General features: G+C 38.8%; 1 protein-coding gene across 3 annotated transcripts in view; it reads right to left on the bottom strand.

Moving 5' to 3' along the window:
• LOC121324201 (C-type mannose receptor 2-like) overlaps positions 1 to 18,504 on the bottom strand; it is a 59,932-nt gene extending 41,428 nt beyond the window's left edge. For 2 of the 3 annotated variants that reach the window (XM_041265796.1, XM_041265798.1), the window contains exons 1-7: positions 18,207 to 18,503; positions 9,279 to 9,665; positions 7,170 to 7,343; positions 5,228 to 5,392; positions 4,346 to 4,459; positions 3,246 to 3,386; positions 1,221 to 1,403 (exon numbers count right to left, since the gene is read on the bottom strand). In XM_041265796.1, the coding sequence (XP_041121730.1) occupies positions 1,221 to 1,403; positions 3,246 to 3,386; positions 4,346 to 4,459; positions 5,228 to 5,392; positions 7,170 to 7,343; positions 9,279 to 9,665; positions 18,207 to 18,315 (1,273 nt within the window). In that variant the 5' untranslated portion in view covers positions 18,316 to 18,503. Of the gene's footprint in view, positions 1 to 1,220; positions 1,404 to 3,245; positions 3,387 to 4,345; positions 4,460 to 5,227; positions 5,393 to 7,169; positions 7,344 to 9,278; positions 9,666 to 18,206 lie in introns of all 3 variants that reach the window. The other variant, XM_041265799.1, reaches the window with a different exon arrangement.
• Between the last annotated feature and the right edge of the window lie 2,393 nt (positions 18,505 to 20,897).

Below are 20,897 nucleotides of genomic sequence, written 5' to 3'. Positions count from 1 at the left end.
TTTCGTTTTTTGTCTGACGGTCCTACATTATCCAGTGTATCCAAGCCTTTGGCTCACAGGTTCGTTATGCACGACTTATTTGACCCAACACAGGATTTTTTCTTTTTCGGTGCGTACTTGCGCACTTTTATTCACACAATTAAATAAACAAACAAAACAAGACAAAAACCTAACTCCAACCGGGAGTGCTAAACTAAACTTTCTTTTTCTTTCTGATTAATCCTAACCTAACACTACTTGACGGCTAAGCCATTTCCCTGTCACAGACATTCCAATACAGGTCTCCACAGTGCCTGTGCTGATTCTGACCAGACAGGTCTCCTCACAGCTGTACGCAGCCCTCATTATGGGGTTTCCCCTACCTTTATGCAAGGCCCAATTAAAACAAATTGGAGCCAGGTGCTTCACCTGACTCCTCCCCCTATTCTGCCACACCAGTCTAAAAAAGCACTGCGATACAACAAGCTCAAACTTGATACATTTACTCGGCTTTCTAACCAATAGCTGTTTGCTACGGATCCCAGGGGAAGGTTTAGTCTGAATGTTGACAAATCAATGGCTCGGGAGGGTGGAAATAAAGAAATCCACAGAGATTGGCAGCTAGTGTTAACAGAGAAGCAGTATAGCTGTGACATTTTTATTCTGAAAGAGTCTGAATGTTTACATTGAACATTCAAAGTGACTTAGGGTATTGAGAGTAATAAATTAAAACTTTTCATTAGAACAGTGGTTTTTTTGTTAGAGCCTGAAAAAATAATTGGGATGTTGACCGTTACGTTTGTGTGAGCCATGTTAACTGTGACTGTATTAATCCCATTGTGGCACTGGTACCGTAATTTAATATTACACACACCAGTGCATACGTCGCACCGCTGTATTAGTCACTCCCTCCTAGAAAATCCACTTATTCAATGTTTTTTATGATAACAGAATAGGCTCTCTGTGTTTCTTTTTTGTTGTTTTATGCCTTGGTGCCCTTGGGTTGGATTTATGTTTTGCCTTTTTCCCCCCTAGAACTTCAATGGTGTCTGTGAATCTTCACGCCCAACGAAGGCAAAATTGCCTTGCACTTCATAACTTTAACTTCATCTCAGCTCAGACAACCACACAGTTATAGAAAAAGAACATTCTACTCTGATCTGATAAAGTCCTTGTAGACCTAGACACTTTGGTGCATGTTATCCCTGTGTTAAGTCCAAGCCCCTCAGCCTTCCTCTTACCGCGCTTCATGGACTTCACGACAAACTCGAGCTCTAGCAGGGTGTGGATGCTCACAAGGTCAGCCTCCATCTTGTGACAGGCTTGGCGGGCCTCCTGCCAGCTCATCTTCTCATTATTGCAAAGATAACAGCTGGACTGGAACTGCTGCCAAGATCCATCACACTCCATCCTCCGGTAAGTCTCTGTTGCTCCATGGCCATGTTTCAAAGGAAAATATAAAGGAAACATTTTACAGTTAATAAAGTAGTATCTTTTTATAAATTTAGTGTGCCGAATTATTTTATCCCTGATTTTCTCCCCAATTTAGAATGTCCAATTATGTTCCTTCACTGTGGCAATTCCCCACACAGCTCAGGAACACTGAGAGTTCAGTGGACATCCTCCGATCCCACCACCAAGCCAATTTCCTCTTTTATACCCAGGAACTCGAAAGCAGAATTCAGCAAGCTACCACTCTCTGGAGGACTGCTTGAGCTCGCCAGGCCCCTGGTCAGTAGGGTTCGCTCTAGAACAATCAGGAGGAACAGTCCTTGCTGGTTTTGCCTCCCTGACTCACAGGAGTGCCAGAGCCAACACATCGCTCCTTCCAGAATCCCCAGTAAAGAGCGGCGAGCCAGGACGAGAATCTGCACTCAACTGACTGGAAAACCCACTCTGCACACCACACAGCCAGGATGAGAACCTGTACTCCACTGACTAGAACACTCACCCTGCACACCACACAGCCAGGACAAGAACCTGTACTCCACTGACTAGAACACTCACCCTGCACACCACACAGCCAGGACGAGAACCTGCACTCCACTGACTAGAACACCCACCCTGCACACCACACAGCCAGGACGAGAACCTGCACTCCACTGACTAGAACACTCACCCTGCACACCACACAGCCAGGACAAGAACCTGCACTCCACTGACTAGAACACTCACCCTGCACACCACACAGCCAGGACAAGAACCTGCACTCCACTGACTAGAACACTCACCCTGCACACCACACAGCCAGGACGAGAACCTGCACTCCACTGACTAGAACACTCACCCTGCACACCACACAGCCAGGACGAGAACCTGCACTCCACTGACTAGAACACTCACCCTGCACACCACACAGCCAGGACGAGAACCTGCACTCCACTGACTAGAACACCCACCCTGCACACCACACAGCCAGAACGAGAACCTGCACTCCACTGACTAGAACACTCACCCTGCACACCACACAGCCAGGACGAGAACCTGCACTCCACTGACTAGAACACTCACCCTGCACACCACACAGCCAGGACGAGAACCTGCACTCCACTGACTAGAACACTCACCCTGCACACCACACAGCCAGGACGAGAACCTGCACTCCACTGACTAGAACACTCACCCTGCACACCACACAGCCAGGACAAGAACCTGCACTCCACTGACTAGAACACTCACCCTGCACACCACACAGCCAGGACGAGAACCTGCACTCCACTGACTAGAACACTCACCCTGCACACCACACAGCCAGGACGAGAACCTGCACTCCACTGACTAGAACACCCCTGCACACCACACAGCCACGCTTTTACCAGATGAGCCCTTGTGTATTGTTCTTAAAGGTCACTTTCTATGTGTGTGACAGTACAGTGTGAGATATATGTTTTTACATCTGATTGCCCTTTTCAAAGTTTACCACAGTAAACTTACAGTTTTCCCATGGTTATACTCTGCATTTACTATAGTTTACAATGGTTTGCCATGATTTTTAATATGCTATAAAGGTGATTAAATATTTTTCTGATTTTAATATCTATATACAGGAATCAAATTAATATATTACTTCTGTACAAATATTGTTTACAGATGCATTTTGAAATGCACCAGAATGCACATTTTTTAATTACTGTGACTTACAATGGTGTGGGTGACTATGAGTACAGGTTTTGCAAAACTGTTTGTTTGTTTTATGATAACTACTGTGAACTGAGGTCCACTAACTTCAGGCTTCGTGGTAATGGTATGTGGTAATGAAAGCTAACCTGTAGTACTGTTCGGGGCCGTTTTGGGTTTCTTCTTACAAACGTAGGGCAATGCCATGTCACAGTTTTTGTTCTGCCAGCGACCGGAAGTCTCGGTCCGGATAACGCCACAGCTCTCCTCCTCAGAGTTATCCGGCTGGTCTTAAAGGGGGGGGGGGGGGGGGGGGACACTTATAAGTGTTCAAGGTTTCGTACTGTACATTACATACCAAAAAAAGACACATTTTTAAAAACACATCAAAATAGTTCCAGTGTAAACTTTTGGTGTACAATTTAACCAGCATTTTCACATAATTTAGGATCGAATTCTGTGAGAGATCTGCTGTATGAGTTATTCATTTTTCAGATATCAGCCACAACTATCAAGACATTTAACATGGAATCATCCAGTTGTTAACCGTTGTAAATATAAAACTGAAATAACTATCTGAGGCTGAAGAAGATATATCTAGGTATCATAAAACCACCATGCATGCTATGAATGAGATCGCAATGGTGTTTTTTTTTCAAAGTAAAAGCTATTATTTGTTATACAGATTTTAACGTCTGCGGTTATTTTATGTACATTTTAACTTAGATTTGGACTTCCAAAAAGCCTTTGACAAAATGCCACTTGAAAGACTAATCCTCAAGTTAGAAATTAATTGGAGATAGAATTAGGACAGAGGGAAGGTGACACTTCTTCACACTGAGAGTGCTGAAGGTATGGAATGAGCTACCTAGTAATGTTGTTTAGGTAGAATCAGTTGGATCCTTTAAGTTGACAGATTTCTGACATCAATCATCTACTAGGAACTGGATTAGCTTAGATTGGCTGAATGGACTCCTCTCGTTCATAAAGTCCCTTATGTTCTTATCATTGGTGCATATATTCTAAATGCACTGCTGTGTTCGAACAAAGAAGAATTAAGAGGACATGACTGAAGTTCACTTTAAGTGACTTAAAAGTTGTTGGCATAGTTAGGAGGACCAGAGGACACTTGGATCTTTTAAGACCCAACAGTATTGAGAACAGCTCCTAGGAGACGGAACAAGCTTAATGTGCACATAGAATGGCCTCCTCTGCGCAATGATCAGAGAGCTACAGATCCAGGGCTTACCTGCCTCCCAATTGAGATATTTGAGAGGAGAAGCATCTGACCACTGCCAACCGCCGTTGATGTCCAGGTCATTGAGGCCAATCCACAAGGAGGAGCTGTACCCAGTCAGCAAGCCTGAACAGATACCCACACAACACACAGATACACAAACACACAACACAGATACGCAGACCCACCACACAGACACACACACAACAGATACACACAGGCACACAAAACACACACAACAGATACACACAGGCACACAAAACACAGATACACACAACACAAAACAGACACACACACAAACACATACACACACACAACATAGACACACAGTACACACAAACACACAACACACACACAATACAGATACATGGACACACACACAACACAGACAAAGACAAAAGGGCAAACATGAGTCAGAATAAAGTGTTCCTCTTATAAAAGGTAAATGTGCCAAGGGAATTTGAACAATTAAGGAAACTATGTAATTTGCAATGGTACCATGTTTTCTTTTATATGCTTATCAATATGCTTTACATACATCTCTTAGCTTTTTTTTAACATCAATGTTTACAGATGCTTTTGTTATGCTTTATTGCACTTTGCTTTGCTTTTACTATGGGAAACTTTTAGAATGGTCCGTGCTTTTAACATGCTTCCATAATTGTATTCCCCATGCTTGACTTTACTTTAAAGGCCACTAAACACAACAGTCTTGCCAATTATTATATAATTTCTTTCACAGGCAGCTTATTAGTTATCCCTTGAACCCATAGATGCTTCTTGCAACAAAGGCCTTTCATTCCTGGTAATTAGTCAATTTTGTTTATGGACACTTCCTCAACGTTGCAATGGGTTTGTGTGTGTGTGGTGGACGCGGCTGGTGTTGTTGCTCACCATTAATGTAGGTCTGCTCGTGGATCTCATTAATGCTCAGCAGGTCAGCCCCCTGCTGTTGACAGCTGACCCTCGCCTCGCTCCACGACAATGTTGATTGGAAATTGAACTGGTAGCAGCTGTTGGTCATCGGATCCTTATCCCAGAATGTCTCACAGCCGGGGCCTGGAGACAAAGCACATGGCACTGAGGACCAGCTCTTGAAGAATATGTAGCTGCTAATTTGTGTACAGACCACAGCAAACTCTGATGGCAAGTTATACAGACCCTGATTAACACTCATCTTCGACTACCTTACCTAAGGTTAACAAGTCTGGTGTCAGCATTCAATTAGCTAAACTGATGAATGCCTACCCATCTAAAAATGTGATTGTCACCTTAGTGCATGGAAATAACGCTAGTCATATAACGCACACCTCCACGATCCTGCTTTAAAAATAAATCCTGTTCTGTAATACTGATGCTGTTTCTGCAGTTTCCAGTTTACTGAAGCTTTGCAGCAGTTAAAATACAGTTACATTGCTAACAAAACCACTTGGCATTCAAGTCCCCAATCATAATGTTGAAAATTGCTCATTTTTGTTTCTTCAGTTTATGTGTTTCATTTTATAATTGGTTCCCAATAAAAGTATGTTTTCTGTTTGATTATGTATCCAGACAGTAAAGAGCACGTTTCACTTTTGCTGGAATTGTGATGTTTATAACCCTAAAAGGACTTGACAAAGTAAATCGTATGCAAGAGGATTAATAACAGAACTGGTGAGAATTAGGGGCAGAGATAGGACAGAGAGTAGGAGACACTATTTTACACAAGGTGTGATAAGTGTATGGACTGGGTAGCCAAATTAGCAGCTGCTGAGTCCTTCAAAAAAGAGAGAGACAAAGTTCTGACCAGGTGTGATGGATTGACCCATTTTTCAATAGGTAGCCAGCAATCACCTTTATATTTACCTTCGTAATTTTTGATGTGTATTTATTTTTAATATGTATTTTCAAATGGAATTAAGGGCTGAATTATAACACTAAAGGGTAAAAATATTCAGAAGGTGTGTGTATCACTGAATGATCTGTCTGAAAACTGCCCTCTCTTGTGTATGGGTTGGCATTTATATATCTATTCTACTTGGATGAAAATGTTTTAGTAAAACAGCTTGTGACTAAATCACTACGGCTTTGTGCCAACAGGCCTGACCCGGCTCAGCTTCTGAGATATTACATTGAAGAATGCAAGATGGTAGGCTGAAGGCACCTCTTGCACTGTATGGAGTGTGATCTGTTGGGGCAGGACTGCTGAGGTTTTTGGCACATGGTTCTAACCACATCCAGTGTTTTTCTTGCAGGTATTTCTAAAAGAATCATGCCTGGGATTAAACATCACAATGCCATATACAATTGCAGCTAACAAAATAATTTCATAAATCTTGCCCATTTTGCACTTTCATCATCTACATATATATTAAATGTGCAGTTTTTAAAGAAACGTGTGTTATAACAACATGTATATTCATTTTGAAACAGACACCTGGTACTACACATGCAAGTTCTCAGTGTGTTTGCCTTGCCTTCCAGGAAGTATGTTACTGCTTTACTTTATTGGTCATTTCACCCCAGCAATGCTTTCTGGGTCAAAGCATGTTGCTGGCTGAAAGCATGTCAGTCAATAGAGGAAGCAGCAGATTGGTTATTGACAGGAAAGAAGCCAGTGAAGGGGCAGGGACATTTTCACTGATCGGTTGGCCCAGGAAATGAAAGAGTATATTTGAGACCTGCTGTATATAATGAATGCATGTGCGCGGCAGACAGCATGTATTGAACTGTTTTGTTAGCTACTTCATTTGGAATTGGAACACACAAGACTATTGATTTCGATGAGTTGAGGAAGGCAGAATGCTCCCTGTATTCGAGCAGACGGACAGGGTTGGGTTAGAGTGCTGGTACTTACTCTTGACTGGACAGAAGCCCCAGCGCTCGTCCTTGCCATAGTCTACAGTGGTAGCACACCAGAGATGGCCGTCCTCTCGGCCCGTGCTGGTACACTCGTGGAACCACTGATTGTCATACTTGAAGGGGATGGTGCACGGCTTGCCATGGGAGTTTCCTTGGATGGTGTAGATCTCTGTGGAGGCAGACAGAGAATGACTATTCATTTGACAGAGTCAAACTAAAGTAAATGTATTTGACAATGTGGTGCTCTAGTTGGGAATACAGTGCTTGGTAACACTTGTTTATGCACTATATTTTAAAGAATCTCTTTAAAACTGTTTATTAATGTTCTAAAAGTGCAACTGCACTTCAATCCACCTGAAACCGCGCGCTTCACAATTACTTCCCTGCTAGGTGACGTGCGATTAGACTACCAGTTCCTGAGGTCAACTATCACTTTTGTATGCGACTATACAGTGCTACAACTAGTTGATAGTGCTTCAAAATCAGGCCTTCTGTGTTTACAACTGTTAACAAAAGAAAACACAAGAAAGTCTACAGAAAGTGGAAAGCGACAGGAAGTTATGGAGTCCCTTTGGATCATGTTTTATGTTGGGTTTAATACAAAGTTTATCATTGTTAGTTATTATTGCTATTTCTTGAGGTTAATGTTTTTGATGTTATAAACATTTTAAATGACATACATAATTATGCTGAGCTGAGAAGTAAATGGCAACTTTATAAACAAGCAATTAGTCTTCAAAAACAGAGTTTGACTCACTTTGGTTAACAAGTATCAAAAGGTTTAATAATACTGTGAAATTCAGCCATTCAATTAGTGTTACTATAATATATGTCAGTGGTTCCCAAACCGGTCCTGGGGACCCACTGTGTCTGCTGGTTTTCATTCAAACTGAGCTCTCAATTACTTAACTAGACCCTTAATTGAACTGATCATTTGCTTAATTAGACCTTTTTAATGGTTTTCAGCTCTGAACAGTTGCATATTTCAAGTTAGTTATAACATTTAAAAGTAACTTGAACTCTGCAGCTGTTTAAGAGCGGAAAACAATCAAAAAGGTCTAATTAAGCAAATGATCAGTTCAATGACAGGGTCTAGTTAAGTAATTGTGAGCTCAGCTGGAATGAAAACCAACAGACATAGTGGGTCCCTAGGACCGGTTTGGGAACAACAAATTAATATCAGACAGATTCACACACATATCAGTAATTTTCTACAAACTGTTACTAAAATGCAGCCACGGTAATAAATAAAACAAAAACCATCAAAGTATGAGTACCGTGATTACTATTTATGTTTACCGGAGCATTTATATATATAAAGATCATGAGCAGCACAGAACGCTCTCCATGGATACAGTCGGCAGACTCCTGCTTCACCTATATATTTGAGTGGAAAGGAAGGACCTGCTGTTCTGTTTGTTTACACCAGACTTGTTTTAACCCAGGGTTCCAGGGAGAAGGGGAGTGTGGGCACTGGGAGTGGATCTCTGAGGATGGAGTGGAGAACAGTGCCACGCCAGGAGTGAACACTGTTGTGTGTTGGGGTGAACGGGACTGTGGGGTACCTGTGTTGTCTTATCACGGATACACAGTAAAACTTTGTTGCACCAAATACAGTGACTTTGTTTGTTTGAATATGCACCACACTCCACCCAGGGACACCTTCCCTCCACTCTCCAGCCTCCCGTGCCCGCTCCTTCTCTTCCCTAGTCCTTTGTGGTGGAATTTTCGGACTTCTGTGACCTCCTCAAAACCCGTCTGCTTAGACTTCACTTGTAGATCTCTGATCTATCCCACCTCCTATGCACTGTATTCACCTGACCTACGCATGTTACTGAATCCTGTATGATTGCACTACTTTGTCACTGTAGATATAACTTGTTGTAATACTAACTTGTTGCATCCTATTTCATATTGTATTCTATTGGTATTACTGCACTTACTGTAAACTACATTGTACTTAAACATTAGTCTTGCATTGTAATCCTGTACTGCCCTGTAACACCTGTAAGTGGTCTACCAAATGAAAAATAATAATAATACAAATAAATAACAGAACAGTGAATGTATCCCATTGTATACTCATGTTTGTCAATGATCGTACCATGGTAAGGCTTGGAGCACAGGTCCTGGTTGGTCCTGTAAACCCTCCATTGGCTGTCGCGGGCTTGGTCTATTCTGTCCGAGGGGCTGAGTGAGGTGTTGCCAGGGGAGATGTGTTGGCTTATCTTCTCTCCCAGGGAGTTGCAGTTCCAGACCATATAGTACTCACGGTCGCATTTGTACATGCTCAGCTCGGGGCTGCTGGTGTTGGTGCCTGAGAGACCCAGGCATTTTGTGGAGCCCAGATTAAAGAGGCGTCTCCGCGACACCCAGATCCACTGCTGCGCCGGGTTTGACTCGTTACAGGAGCGGGACAGCCGCAGCGCTGTGCCCATCGTCTCCAGGCAGCCCTGCAGCTCATCACTGAAGATCAGGAACACACCCGAGTCTGGGAATGAGAACAATATGGGTATCAGGCTTGGGGTCCTAATACAACAAGCATCTATGAAACTGTATGTATCTATAATATAGCCTGGATTAAAGAATTAGGAAGGGATCTGTTTCAAATCTTCCACATCTTAAAAGGAGATGACAAAGATAACCCTACCCAATACTTTAAGCACAGTACAGAAACGAGGACTATGAGACACAGCTGGAAATTAAGTGGAGACTGTTTTGATAGGAGACATTTCTTAACACTGAAAGTGGTGAGGGTATGGAATGGGTTATGTCATGGTGCAGCTGCTGAATCATTAGGATCCTTTAAGATCTAACTTTACAAAGTTTTTCAGGCACTGATAGGCCATACTTTCTTATGTTCTACATCAGTTAAATGTTTTGTCTGCATTTACTTTGTATAATATCTAGTTTAAGCAATAATTATGACCATACAACATGTAAATGTGGTGGCTGAAGTTCTATTTCTAGTAGACAATTAGCAGCATTTTTTTCTCAATGAGACATGAAGACATGCGTGTATTCTATTGGAAGCAATAGACTACACACATATGCCACTAAACCCTCCAGTATGACAGTGTTATAGTATCAGTGAAGTCGACTGCCCAGCCTAAGTATTGTTTTATGTGTTCAAGACTTTGTTTTGTTAAACCTTTTATTTTGGTCTGTCAACAGGTTTTGCGAAAGCATTTTGTTTAAATAAATACGCGCGTACCGGCGCTTTCAACCCCACAAGTACCTGCCTCTGTGTCAGCTTCCTGGTCTGGGAATCGTCATCACCCAGCCAACCTGTCATAGTGATATTATGCAACATTTGTTGCTGGTCCCTTGAAATTCGTATTAACGAGAATTGACTGCCCTGTAAGTATCGGAACTTGGCAATGCGGCAACATGATCTGTTTTGTGTTAATTGTCTATGCTGCCAAGTTATTCAGGGCAGTAGCCAGCCATGAAAAATCATAGAGGCCCTTCACCATGCACTGCTGCTAAACAACGCGTTAAGAGCATAAATAAACAATTATTAGTATGATGTGCCTCACAGCTGGCTACGGCCTTGTTGTTAATAATAATAATAATAATAATAATAATAATAATAATAATAATAATAATAATAAGCAATGATTTATACATTTAAAATACATTGAGCACTAGAAATGTATGTGTGTACGATTTTATTGTATTTTGTTAAACCTGAAACCTCTTAATGTCGGACAAACATAATTGGTTTAGCGAGGGGTTACTGTGGTTACGAAAAAGCTTTTTGATAGAAACACATTTATTTGGCGGTGGTGGGGGCCTCACTATAGATTCGGATGGGATTAAACTACCTTTCATTTTTACATATACTGTATATAACAGTATTAAAAAATGTCAAATGAAGACTGAACAGAATGCATTGTATAGATGACATTTACATTTAACAAAAACAATGTTATTTTGATTCTTACACAGTTATCCTTAGGGCACCCTCTGCTGCAGGAAAGCACAACTCAACTCCCACTATTTATTTGAACAATGTCACATGATTCTCGCAATGTATAATCTCTCTAAGAAGACACAAGAAATATTTGGATGAGTATATTGCAGCTGTCTTCATTACCATATTCTCTTAATACATACGGCAAAATGTTTACTTTAAGTGTCACAACGAAAATGCAAATTGCGGTATGTTTGCTCTGCGACTGGCCCATCTTAGTACACCTACCTCTAAGTGTACAACTATGGCCAAAAGTTTTGGAATTTTAGGATTGAGACATAATTAACAAATAAATAATAGATGAACTTTAGATCTTTTATTTAATATCGTAATCAAAGAAACTACAAAATGATATTGGAAAAGTCTACAAGAAGCCAAACTAGTAGTACAGCATTTCATGTTGGATTTCAAAATGTAAAATTGTTTAATTTCTCAGTTTTTTGTTAACTATATGGAAAACTACAAAGTGGTAAGTAACGTTTCAAGCTTTAGGATTTAGACCAGATTACTGTGAAAATGAATTAAATCGACTCCCAATGGTCTGTCACTTCCTGTGCATGTCTGAATGATTTGTCTTGATCATGTTTCTCAAACTAATTTATAATTATAGTATCTCATGGCTGCATTATGAGATGAATGTTTCAATACTGTGCAATATTTAATTCGGCATTGTGGTGTTTTTTCAGTTTTTACAGATCGAATAATAAATACCAGAACCAAGGTATCAGCAGATGCTTTTCAGAAAACCCTTTCTTTCTCTCAGCCAAGAGTAAAGCTACAGTATTTGCTGTAACTTGTTTGAGTCCTTTTTTCAGTATTGATGACTACATTTAACGTCATTTTATTTTTAGTGTGTAACATATTTAATTTCAGTCAACATTTGTCCAATCAGGAATTCTCATTCTGAGAAGATTCACATTGAAAGTATTAAGTACAATATCAAATTAACTGAACATTTTCTACAAAAATAGTACAAGGTACACTGAGACAAACTAAAATGAAATATGTGTATATAAGTGAATTTGATAACAGATAAACAACAATAAGTGTTTATTTTTTTAAAGATTCAAATAATTGTTAATTTGGTCAGAGGATTTGGTTTTTACTCTTTTGTTAAGCTTAGTTCAAACAGTTTTGTCTCATGTTGTGGGAATGTTGTCATGAGTTCCTCTGAGTTTGAAATCCCACTTACACAGACAAAAGTGTCTGTTGTAAGTGAAGATAGCAGACAGGACAATGTTTTAGATGTCAAACATTAGGCGGCATTAGAAAAATAAAAATGCAAAAATCAAAAGGAAAATGAATGTAGAGTAAAGTTATTGATTAAGACCTAAATATCGTTGCCAGCAATCGTTTGTTTGAACAATGGTTAAACAAAAGTGGTGCTTTTAAAATGTGTAATACTATAATTAACTAATTGTTGAAATGATTGTTGTGTAATAAAATTATATTTGCTTTTCTGTTGAATTGTTCTGACAGTGATTTAGTTGATGAATCAACAGTTTTCTGTGGATTCGTAGCACCAACCAGGGATTTGTTAATGAACAACACGTCTGCCAGCAATCCCCTTCTCTTCAAAGCCACGTTTAAATAGAAGATTCATATAACTAATCAATCAAAAGATCAATGGGTGACATCACAGAAATGTTTGAATGTTGTATAATCATTTTCAGCCTGGGACAGTTAAAAATTGTTTTATGTGGAAAGTTCTGTAATCTAAGTCCTTATTAATGAGACGTTCTAATTACATACTATGTGCAGATAGCATTTATTAATATACAGCTAAGTATTAACTAATTCACAAAGCAGCACTTATGTCTACAGTTTGAAAATAAATATTTGAACACACGTAGTGTAAACTTCTTGTGCCAGCATTCAACCTTTCAGAGCATCATCTCTGCCTGCTGGCTGTTAGTGCTGAATCATGCCTGCTGTAACATAGCACCTGGGCAGACTTTGCAGCCACAGGATTTAGGGGATGGGCTGGCTGGGAAAGTGTCTTTTTAGGTAATGAACAGAATCACGAAATAAACATTGCAGGTATTCTATTCTTGATAGAATAGTGTGGTGCATATATCTGTACCAAATACTATTAATACCATTGTGTCCCACGTATTGTTTGCTATGAAACTTGGTAAGGACAATTAAGAAAGGTACATCAAATAAAGTTAGGCAAAGTTTGGTAAAAAAATAAATAAAAAAATGACAGAATAACATGATAAATACCAGAAAATGAACTTACCATGCACATTTGGTAAACTTTTCAAGGGTGCTTAGCTTTTAATCAAAAAATACTTTCAGCAGAAATCACAAAAAAAAAAAAAAAAACAATCCAGACTCATGACTATTAAACAAGTACAGGAGTTTTCTTTCTTTTATAAAGACAATAAGAAACAACTTACTCAACAGGAAATGCACAGATCCAGCTTAGCTCAGCTTGGCCATAGCAACCAAAAGACTGGCAAAAAAGCAACATCAACAAGCACAGGGCCTCAGGGTAAGCAATGGAAAATGATGACTAGGTGGCCTCCAAAAATCACAATAAAAGCCTTTTCTAGTGAACCAATGATGCCTTTTCTGACGTCCCATTCAGTTTAGTGACAATTTCTATCCTGTAATTGAATCCTGTAAAATGTGGATTTTGTGGGGGTCGATTTAACAAATACTGGTGTACCCTGAGGTGCCTCATTGCTTAGTGAAGTACTGTAAAATGTTTGGCATGCCTCAAAAACTCATGATTGATATTAAGCTAAAAGTAAGTAATTCCGAATCTCTAATGCTACACATGCAGAATAGCAATACTACCACTGTGCTGCCCTGAAAACCCACTAGAAGAACAGTATTACCAGTAATTCAGAACAATAATTTCCCCATATGGTACTACAGCACAATTGTGTATACTGGATCACACTGTTGTTACCTTTGCCCTTTAGTACAAAACTGTTGCGTTTTCTTTGTTTTGCCATTAAGAATCGTATGTATCAGAATTTATATCACATACATTTCAATAATGTCTTCAATTGAATTGGGATATTGAAAGTGTTCTTTGGTAATAGTGCCTTTTTGTGAAATGATTCTGGGGCATTTTCTCAGATTTCAATAGGCAATGACCCGTGCCAAGCTGCGTACCCCCTGCTGGGTACGCATTAACAGCAGAGACTGTCACATTACAGTTTTGCATATACAATTTCAACGTCACATTTCCAAGTCACTGAGGACTGGGATATAGGCGGATAGGTGAAAAAGTCGGACTTGCGAATATCTACAGAAAATGACATTTACACATGCATAAATAGGGTACTGAACAAAAATAAAGTGCAAACTTCTTTAAACATGGGGAAATGCTTTACTTTAAAAGTAAGCAAACGTAAACGAGATTAAGCATACATTGCTATGTGGTTTACAATAAAACAAGAAGCATATTAAAGAAATACACACAAGGGGTACTAAATGTACAGTAATTTATGGGTGGCTTCTTAACTAAAAGAAGTCCTTAATGGTTTTCTGTTTAAATAATCTCTTTTTTGCAACTATGTTAACCAATGATCGCACAAGAATTAGTTGCTCTAGGTCTGCCTCCGCCACTTCTGCTGCAGAGAGTTCCTTGCCTTGGATGCCCAGCTGTTGTATTCTGTGATACTGTTGAAAACACTTTAGCTTAAAAAGCCTTGAACTGAAGATCGCCATCCAGCAGAGTGTTTAACTGTTTGGCTTTATCTCTCAGAATTGAACCAGATATTGGCATTCCTTTGTTTCTCCTTTGTACAAACCAGGTACTGCTTTGTCCAGCTGATAATTTTGAGCACCTTGTACTGTTTTTCTGTTTGCAAACAATCAATGATTCCGTTGATCCCACAACCGATTTTAGATTTGGTTCTTTTGCCTATCCCAAAATATGCTGCTACCTTTTCCCTAGTTTCTCCTTTTTCAAGTCTTGAGAAAATTTCCAATTTTTATTGGAATGTTAAAACAACACGCTTTTTTTTTGTTGCCAGCGCGGACGCTGCACATGCTGCTGATGCCATTACCCCTGTACTAAGCATGGGCAGTTAATTGGTCAGGGCAGTTATGTGACAGTCAGGTGTGAGATGCTCTGCTGTATATAGAGAACTGTCACAAAACTTGCTAAAGACATTCTTTAGCACAAGCTATACTGTATCATAATCCTGTGGTATATTGAGACATTGAGAGACTTCTATTCAAAATGTTTGTCATTGAATTTTAGTATATTTTAGTATTTCTATTTTTACCATTGAGTGTTTAATAATTAGGGATGACATATGGAGGCTGTTTATCTAACAGTCCGGTTGTCTTTATGTATGTCATTTTAGACCCATGGTGATGGTTCTGCTGCTGTTGGGGCTTTTTTAAAATAAGGTCCTACCAATGATTAATTCTAATGAACTTTGCCAGATCAGTTGTGACTTGAAGGCCTTGCCTTCATCTTAAGGAGGGAGGTATGTCTCATTTGTTCTGCAGCTGGCTTTGAAAAGGGGGCGGGGTTAGAGCACAACAATCTACAGCTGTCTGCAGATGCTGGAGGATTTGTCACAATGCTTCAGTGACCTATCAAACCCTGGCTGTCTGGACTCCCAGCAGGAGTTCTGAGACAACACTGCTCCCCCCCGCTCCCACTGCTACATGACTTTATTAGCGAAGCTCATCTCCTTTTACTTGGGTCCACACAAACTCTTTGTTTATTAACCCACCACATGGCTACCTAGTTGAGCATCAAGGCTCTATACCATAAATCTCAGGCCAAGAAAATAAACCTTTGCACCAAAAGACAGGTTGTGAAAAGCACAAACAAAAACATAGTTCACAAAAGTATTTAAAATATTTAAACATACAATGTTTAAATGAAGTCTTTCTCAATGTCTCTTTTTGACAGACTTATGGTCCAAACGATTGTCTTGAATTCCAAAATGTTTGCTTTATTTATTTATTTATTTATTTAAAGCTCCTGGATTTCAAACCTTGCCTACAGATGTAATACCCTGCTGTGATAGCCATTCGAATAACCTGCTTAGCTGTGACGCTAACACAATGCTTGAACCCTTTGCTGGGATGCAAAATCAGGACTGGATAAAAACTGCAACCAGTTACGGATGCTCTCTCTGACAGTCAAATTGCATACATTCACTCCTTACCCTTTTAAAAGTGTACCAAATTAAAGTGTCCCTATGTTTTTCCCATGGTTATAACATGCATTTCCCATAGATTACCATAGTTTGACATGTTTTTGAATATGCTTTACCATACCTCTCTTGGTTTAGCAATGCTTACCTGTGCTTTTTGTGCTTTGTTACACTTTGTTTTCCACAGTAAAAACACATCATTCACAAGGGCCCCCTCCAACACTACATCAAGATACAGTAATCATTGTGTGCTAATTATAACAAGATAGCATCTAAATAATTGACACAATATATGTAAATCTCTGTCCCAGATTAAATCCATGAATTATAATCTAGCTAGAGGAATCATAATGACTAAAATCACGGTTGGAGAGTTTAATAGTTCGGGGCTTTTCATGTGTCAGACTGGTTTATAGCCATGTTACTTTAAAAGGGTTAAGTCAATCACAAGTTGGTTATAGAGTTAATGTACTAAAGTTAGAATTGTATAATGTCCCTAAAAAATACATTATATATATATATATATATATATATATATATATATATATATATATATATATATATATATATAATTTCACACAGTAGGTTTCAGGGATACCTACTGTATAGACTTAAATTGTATTCCCTGCCTCAAGATGGCTTCACATGTACCTGGACGGACTTCTCAAAACTACATTTCCCGTTATCCTCCTGCTCACCGGTAAATCTATCTGTTACATATGTCAGCACAAGGATGATGGGAAATGTAGCACAATAAAATAAAATGGTCTTTATGTACTCTAAGTCCTGCTTTACAGTAGAAGCTGTAGTTTGGATGTGTCCATCTCTGTTAATGTTCTTCCGCACTGCACTTAAGGATTTGTGAAAATACATTATTGTGCAGCTTGGGGAATAAAGCTTATGCTTTTCTTAATGTATTTTTTAAAATCGTGCAACACCTACTGTTTGCCTGTAAAATATTGTTTTCAATACATATAATATAAATTACTTGTCTTTTCTGGTAATAATCCTTGCCCAAAAATACTCAATTCACAGCATGGGGCCTTATACATACCCTAATGTTTGTGGGGCATACCATATTCCATTTTTATATATATATATATCTATAATATATATATATATATATATATATATATATATATATATATATATATATAATATATTTCACACCTAAAGTGGATTTTTTTAATAGTTATCAAACATGATTGTGATATTTGGCTACCACTTGGTGAAAAAAATGAAAACCAACCTTGATATTTGCCATAACGTCTAAACGGTATTGCAGCATTATTTACAAAAAACGGTTCTTAGATAATAATAGTGTATTTTTATTTTGTATTTAAGACATTAATTCAATTGCAATTTCCTCGTGATTAAATACATGGTGTTATGAAAAGTATTCAGATGTAAATATTCAATGTTGTTCTAGCTGTAACTAAAGTTTACGTTACTAACAGCTACAAACAAAACTACAACAGACTGCACTGCGCCGCAGCATAAGTCAACTCTTAATTTTTTTTTAAAAAGTGTTCCAATAATAACCAATGGCTTGGTTTAAAATATACAGTATATTACAAAGAACTGAACCAGAAAAAGCGAGTCCCCTCCCCCTTTAAAGGCACATCTGGTTTTACTCAACATTTGGGCTTTCGTGGCATTCCTTCGCTGCAGTTTATCCAACTCAGCTTCTGATATATATATATATATATATATATATATATATATATATATATATATATATATATATATATATATATATATATATATAAAGTAACACATCACTTTGCATAAATATTTTGCACAACCTGGGTTAAAACATACTACGGCAGAATTGTGTGTAAGCTCTAAATACATTCTGCAATATTAGCCTAACAGTTGTAAGCAACAGTAACTTTTACGAAACAGTTTTTCTTCTTACCTGCATTTGCTGTCCTTAGTCCCAGACTAAGGATGCAGAAATATAACGTGAATTTGCAGAAGATGAAGCCGGTCCACAGAAAATAGGTTTGTTGGTCGATGCGTTTCATTCTCAAGGCTGGATGGGAAATCTGGTGTTTTTTATTTAACTATTTATTTGTTTTCACAAAAGTAGTGATAGATGAGAGAGAGAAATAGAGAAAGTGTGTGGGTGAGAAAAGTAGAGTTAACTTTCGGACGAAAAGTGTCTCTGTGGCTGTGCAATGATTCCAAAGAGAACGTGATTCATACACTGCGTCACTACAGCGGCTGCAGCCACTCATTGAAGGAGGTAGAACCCAGAATTGAGTCTCAAAACTTGCAACCCCCTTTCTGGTTTATTTTCCAACAGCGGAAACATTTGCCATGCACTACTTATTTTCATAGCTTTTGCTAATATTAGAACACTAAAAGACTACAGTTTGAACATTGTAACAAGTGTACAGTTAAAACACAAATATATAATACAAAACGGATGTGTTATTATAGTCCGCGTTCAAACGTGGTGCACCGTGTACTGCGCTTACCCGGCATGCGCAAATGATTTTATCTCAGAACACATGAAAGGGGTGCGATATACTGCGTTTGGCCTTTAAAGTTTATAATATATATATATATATATATATATATATATATATATATATATATATATATATATCTCTCTCGCTCTCAGAGAGAGAGAGAGAGAGAGAGAGAGAGAGAGAGAGAGAGAGTAGCGATTTTTTCACAATTCAACAAATATAAGTGGCTTTTAACTGGTGATGAGCAACACAAATCAAAAATTGTAAACATATACGATTTTGTGTGTGAACAACAGTTTGTCTTGTTTGTAGTGATTTGTGCAGTCGTCAGTCACATCATTGACAGCGTACCATTTTCTGGTGTTAAAAGGGTACCCGTACCACTTTCCGTTATACTGTACGTACAACCACGTGATAAAATGTAAAAAAATATATATATATATATATATATATATATATATATATATATATATATATATATATATATATACTTAAAGCATGACAAAGGACCGCATATTAAAGGACATAATAGTAGCATAAGCACGGAAATCTGCAAAAGCAACATGCAATTGTACCTTAACGTTTATACCATGGGTCTCCAACCCAGGTCCTGAAGAGCTACTGTTGCTCATGGGTTTTGCTTCAACCAATCTTTTACTTACTAAATTGAACCAATTATTGGCTTCGTCAAGATTAACAGGTGTTCCAGATCTTTAGCCACTGATTATGTAAAGACACCAATAAAACCTGCTGGACAGCGGCTCTCCAGGACCAGAGTTGGAGACCCCTGGTTTATGCAGTAGAAAATTGTGTACTTTTTTTTTTCTAACGACTAACACACAACGAATGGATTTCTATTGACGTGTCTGTACCTGAATTGAACAGGCGCTGTGGTCAGGACAGGTTTTACATTTCTGCTCAGGGCAATCAGGAGGTAAGAAATGGGCAAAGTTTTTTTTTTTTTTTTTTTTTTTTTTTCTTTTAAAGGTACATTTTTAATTTTAGTGGATTTTCTAAAAGCTTCTAATTTTCCTGTCTGAAAACATTGTGTTCCTTAAGATTATTGATAATGTACAAGTCCTTCCTTTACTAAGATGGCAGATGTGCTGTGACATCATACCAGTTGGCAGCTACAGCCACTGATTTCTATAGGATTTCTCCAGACTGCTCATTTCATGTGCAGCAGGTATGAGTGCACTTAGGCCCACACAGAGTCTGTGCTGCACAGAATGAGTGAGAGGCAGAGGTGGGGGAAATTAAGAGCTGTGAAAGAGCCATGTTTAAGTGTTGTGCCAGCAGTGAATATACATTCTGGTAAATGAAGAGAAAAATACATTTACAGATATTTGTTTAACAATTTAGTAGTGCTGGGACAAACGCAGGATTTTCATGTTCAGATATTCACTCAATTTAAATATTTGTTCATTTTCAAAAAGTAATAAATTTATATTGCTCAGAACGCAGGCAGAGACCGCATAGCAGCAGTGGCAGGGGGGGTGTGGCACCTGTGTGTGCCTTTATTTTACAGCAAGACTTTACACTGTGTAATGCATTAAAATAAAAACAAATATCCCAGGAGTAAAGAATACTGTAGCGTTTCTCAGGAGACAGAAAACAGAAAGATGCTCATTCCATTTCCAAAACCTTTCTTTATTGCTCTCAGCAGCCAGATCAGAGACCACAGCTCTGTCAGCAACACAGGATTGAGTTACAACAAAATACAGGAACATAGCAACCATGGCAACCAGAACAGCAACAACCACAACAATGGTGGCACAGTGCCCCTTCATGCTAACTGTGTACTGGAGCTTACCCACATCCCATTTGGCCACAGCCACACACTAGGACCAAAGGGCACAGACAAACAACAACCAATCACAGGGGCGACACAAAGGTATTTCTTTTTTTCCATATCTGTTGTCTCTTGCTAGATTTGCACCTTTATACTTTTATAATTACTTTCAGAAAATCTGGAGCAAAAAAGCTTTAAAAATCACACTGTTACTGTATTAGCTAAACTCATTTCACAATTTACAAGTTTAATAGCGAGCAATTACAACTTAAATATTTCAGCTTATTGCTCCCAATCAGCTAGCACCACCACTGCCTAAGGCAGAGGTTCCCAACTCCGG

Source organism: Polyodon spathula, chromosome 12, assembly GCF_017654505.1.
Source record: "Polyodon spathula isolate WHYD16114869_AA chromosome 12, ASM1765450v1, whole genome shotgun sequence".
Taxonomy (NCBI): Eukaryota; Metazoa; Chordata; class Actinopteri; order Acipenseriformes; family Polyodontidae; genus Polyodon; species Polyodon spathula.
Note: the sequence above shows the minus strand (reverse complement) of the source record. Positions and strands in the feature narration are given on the sequence as shown.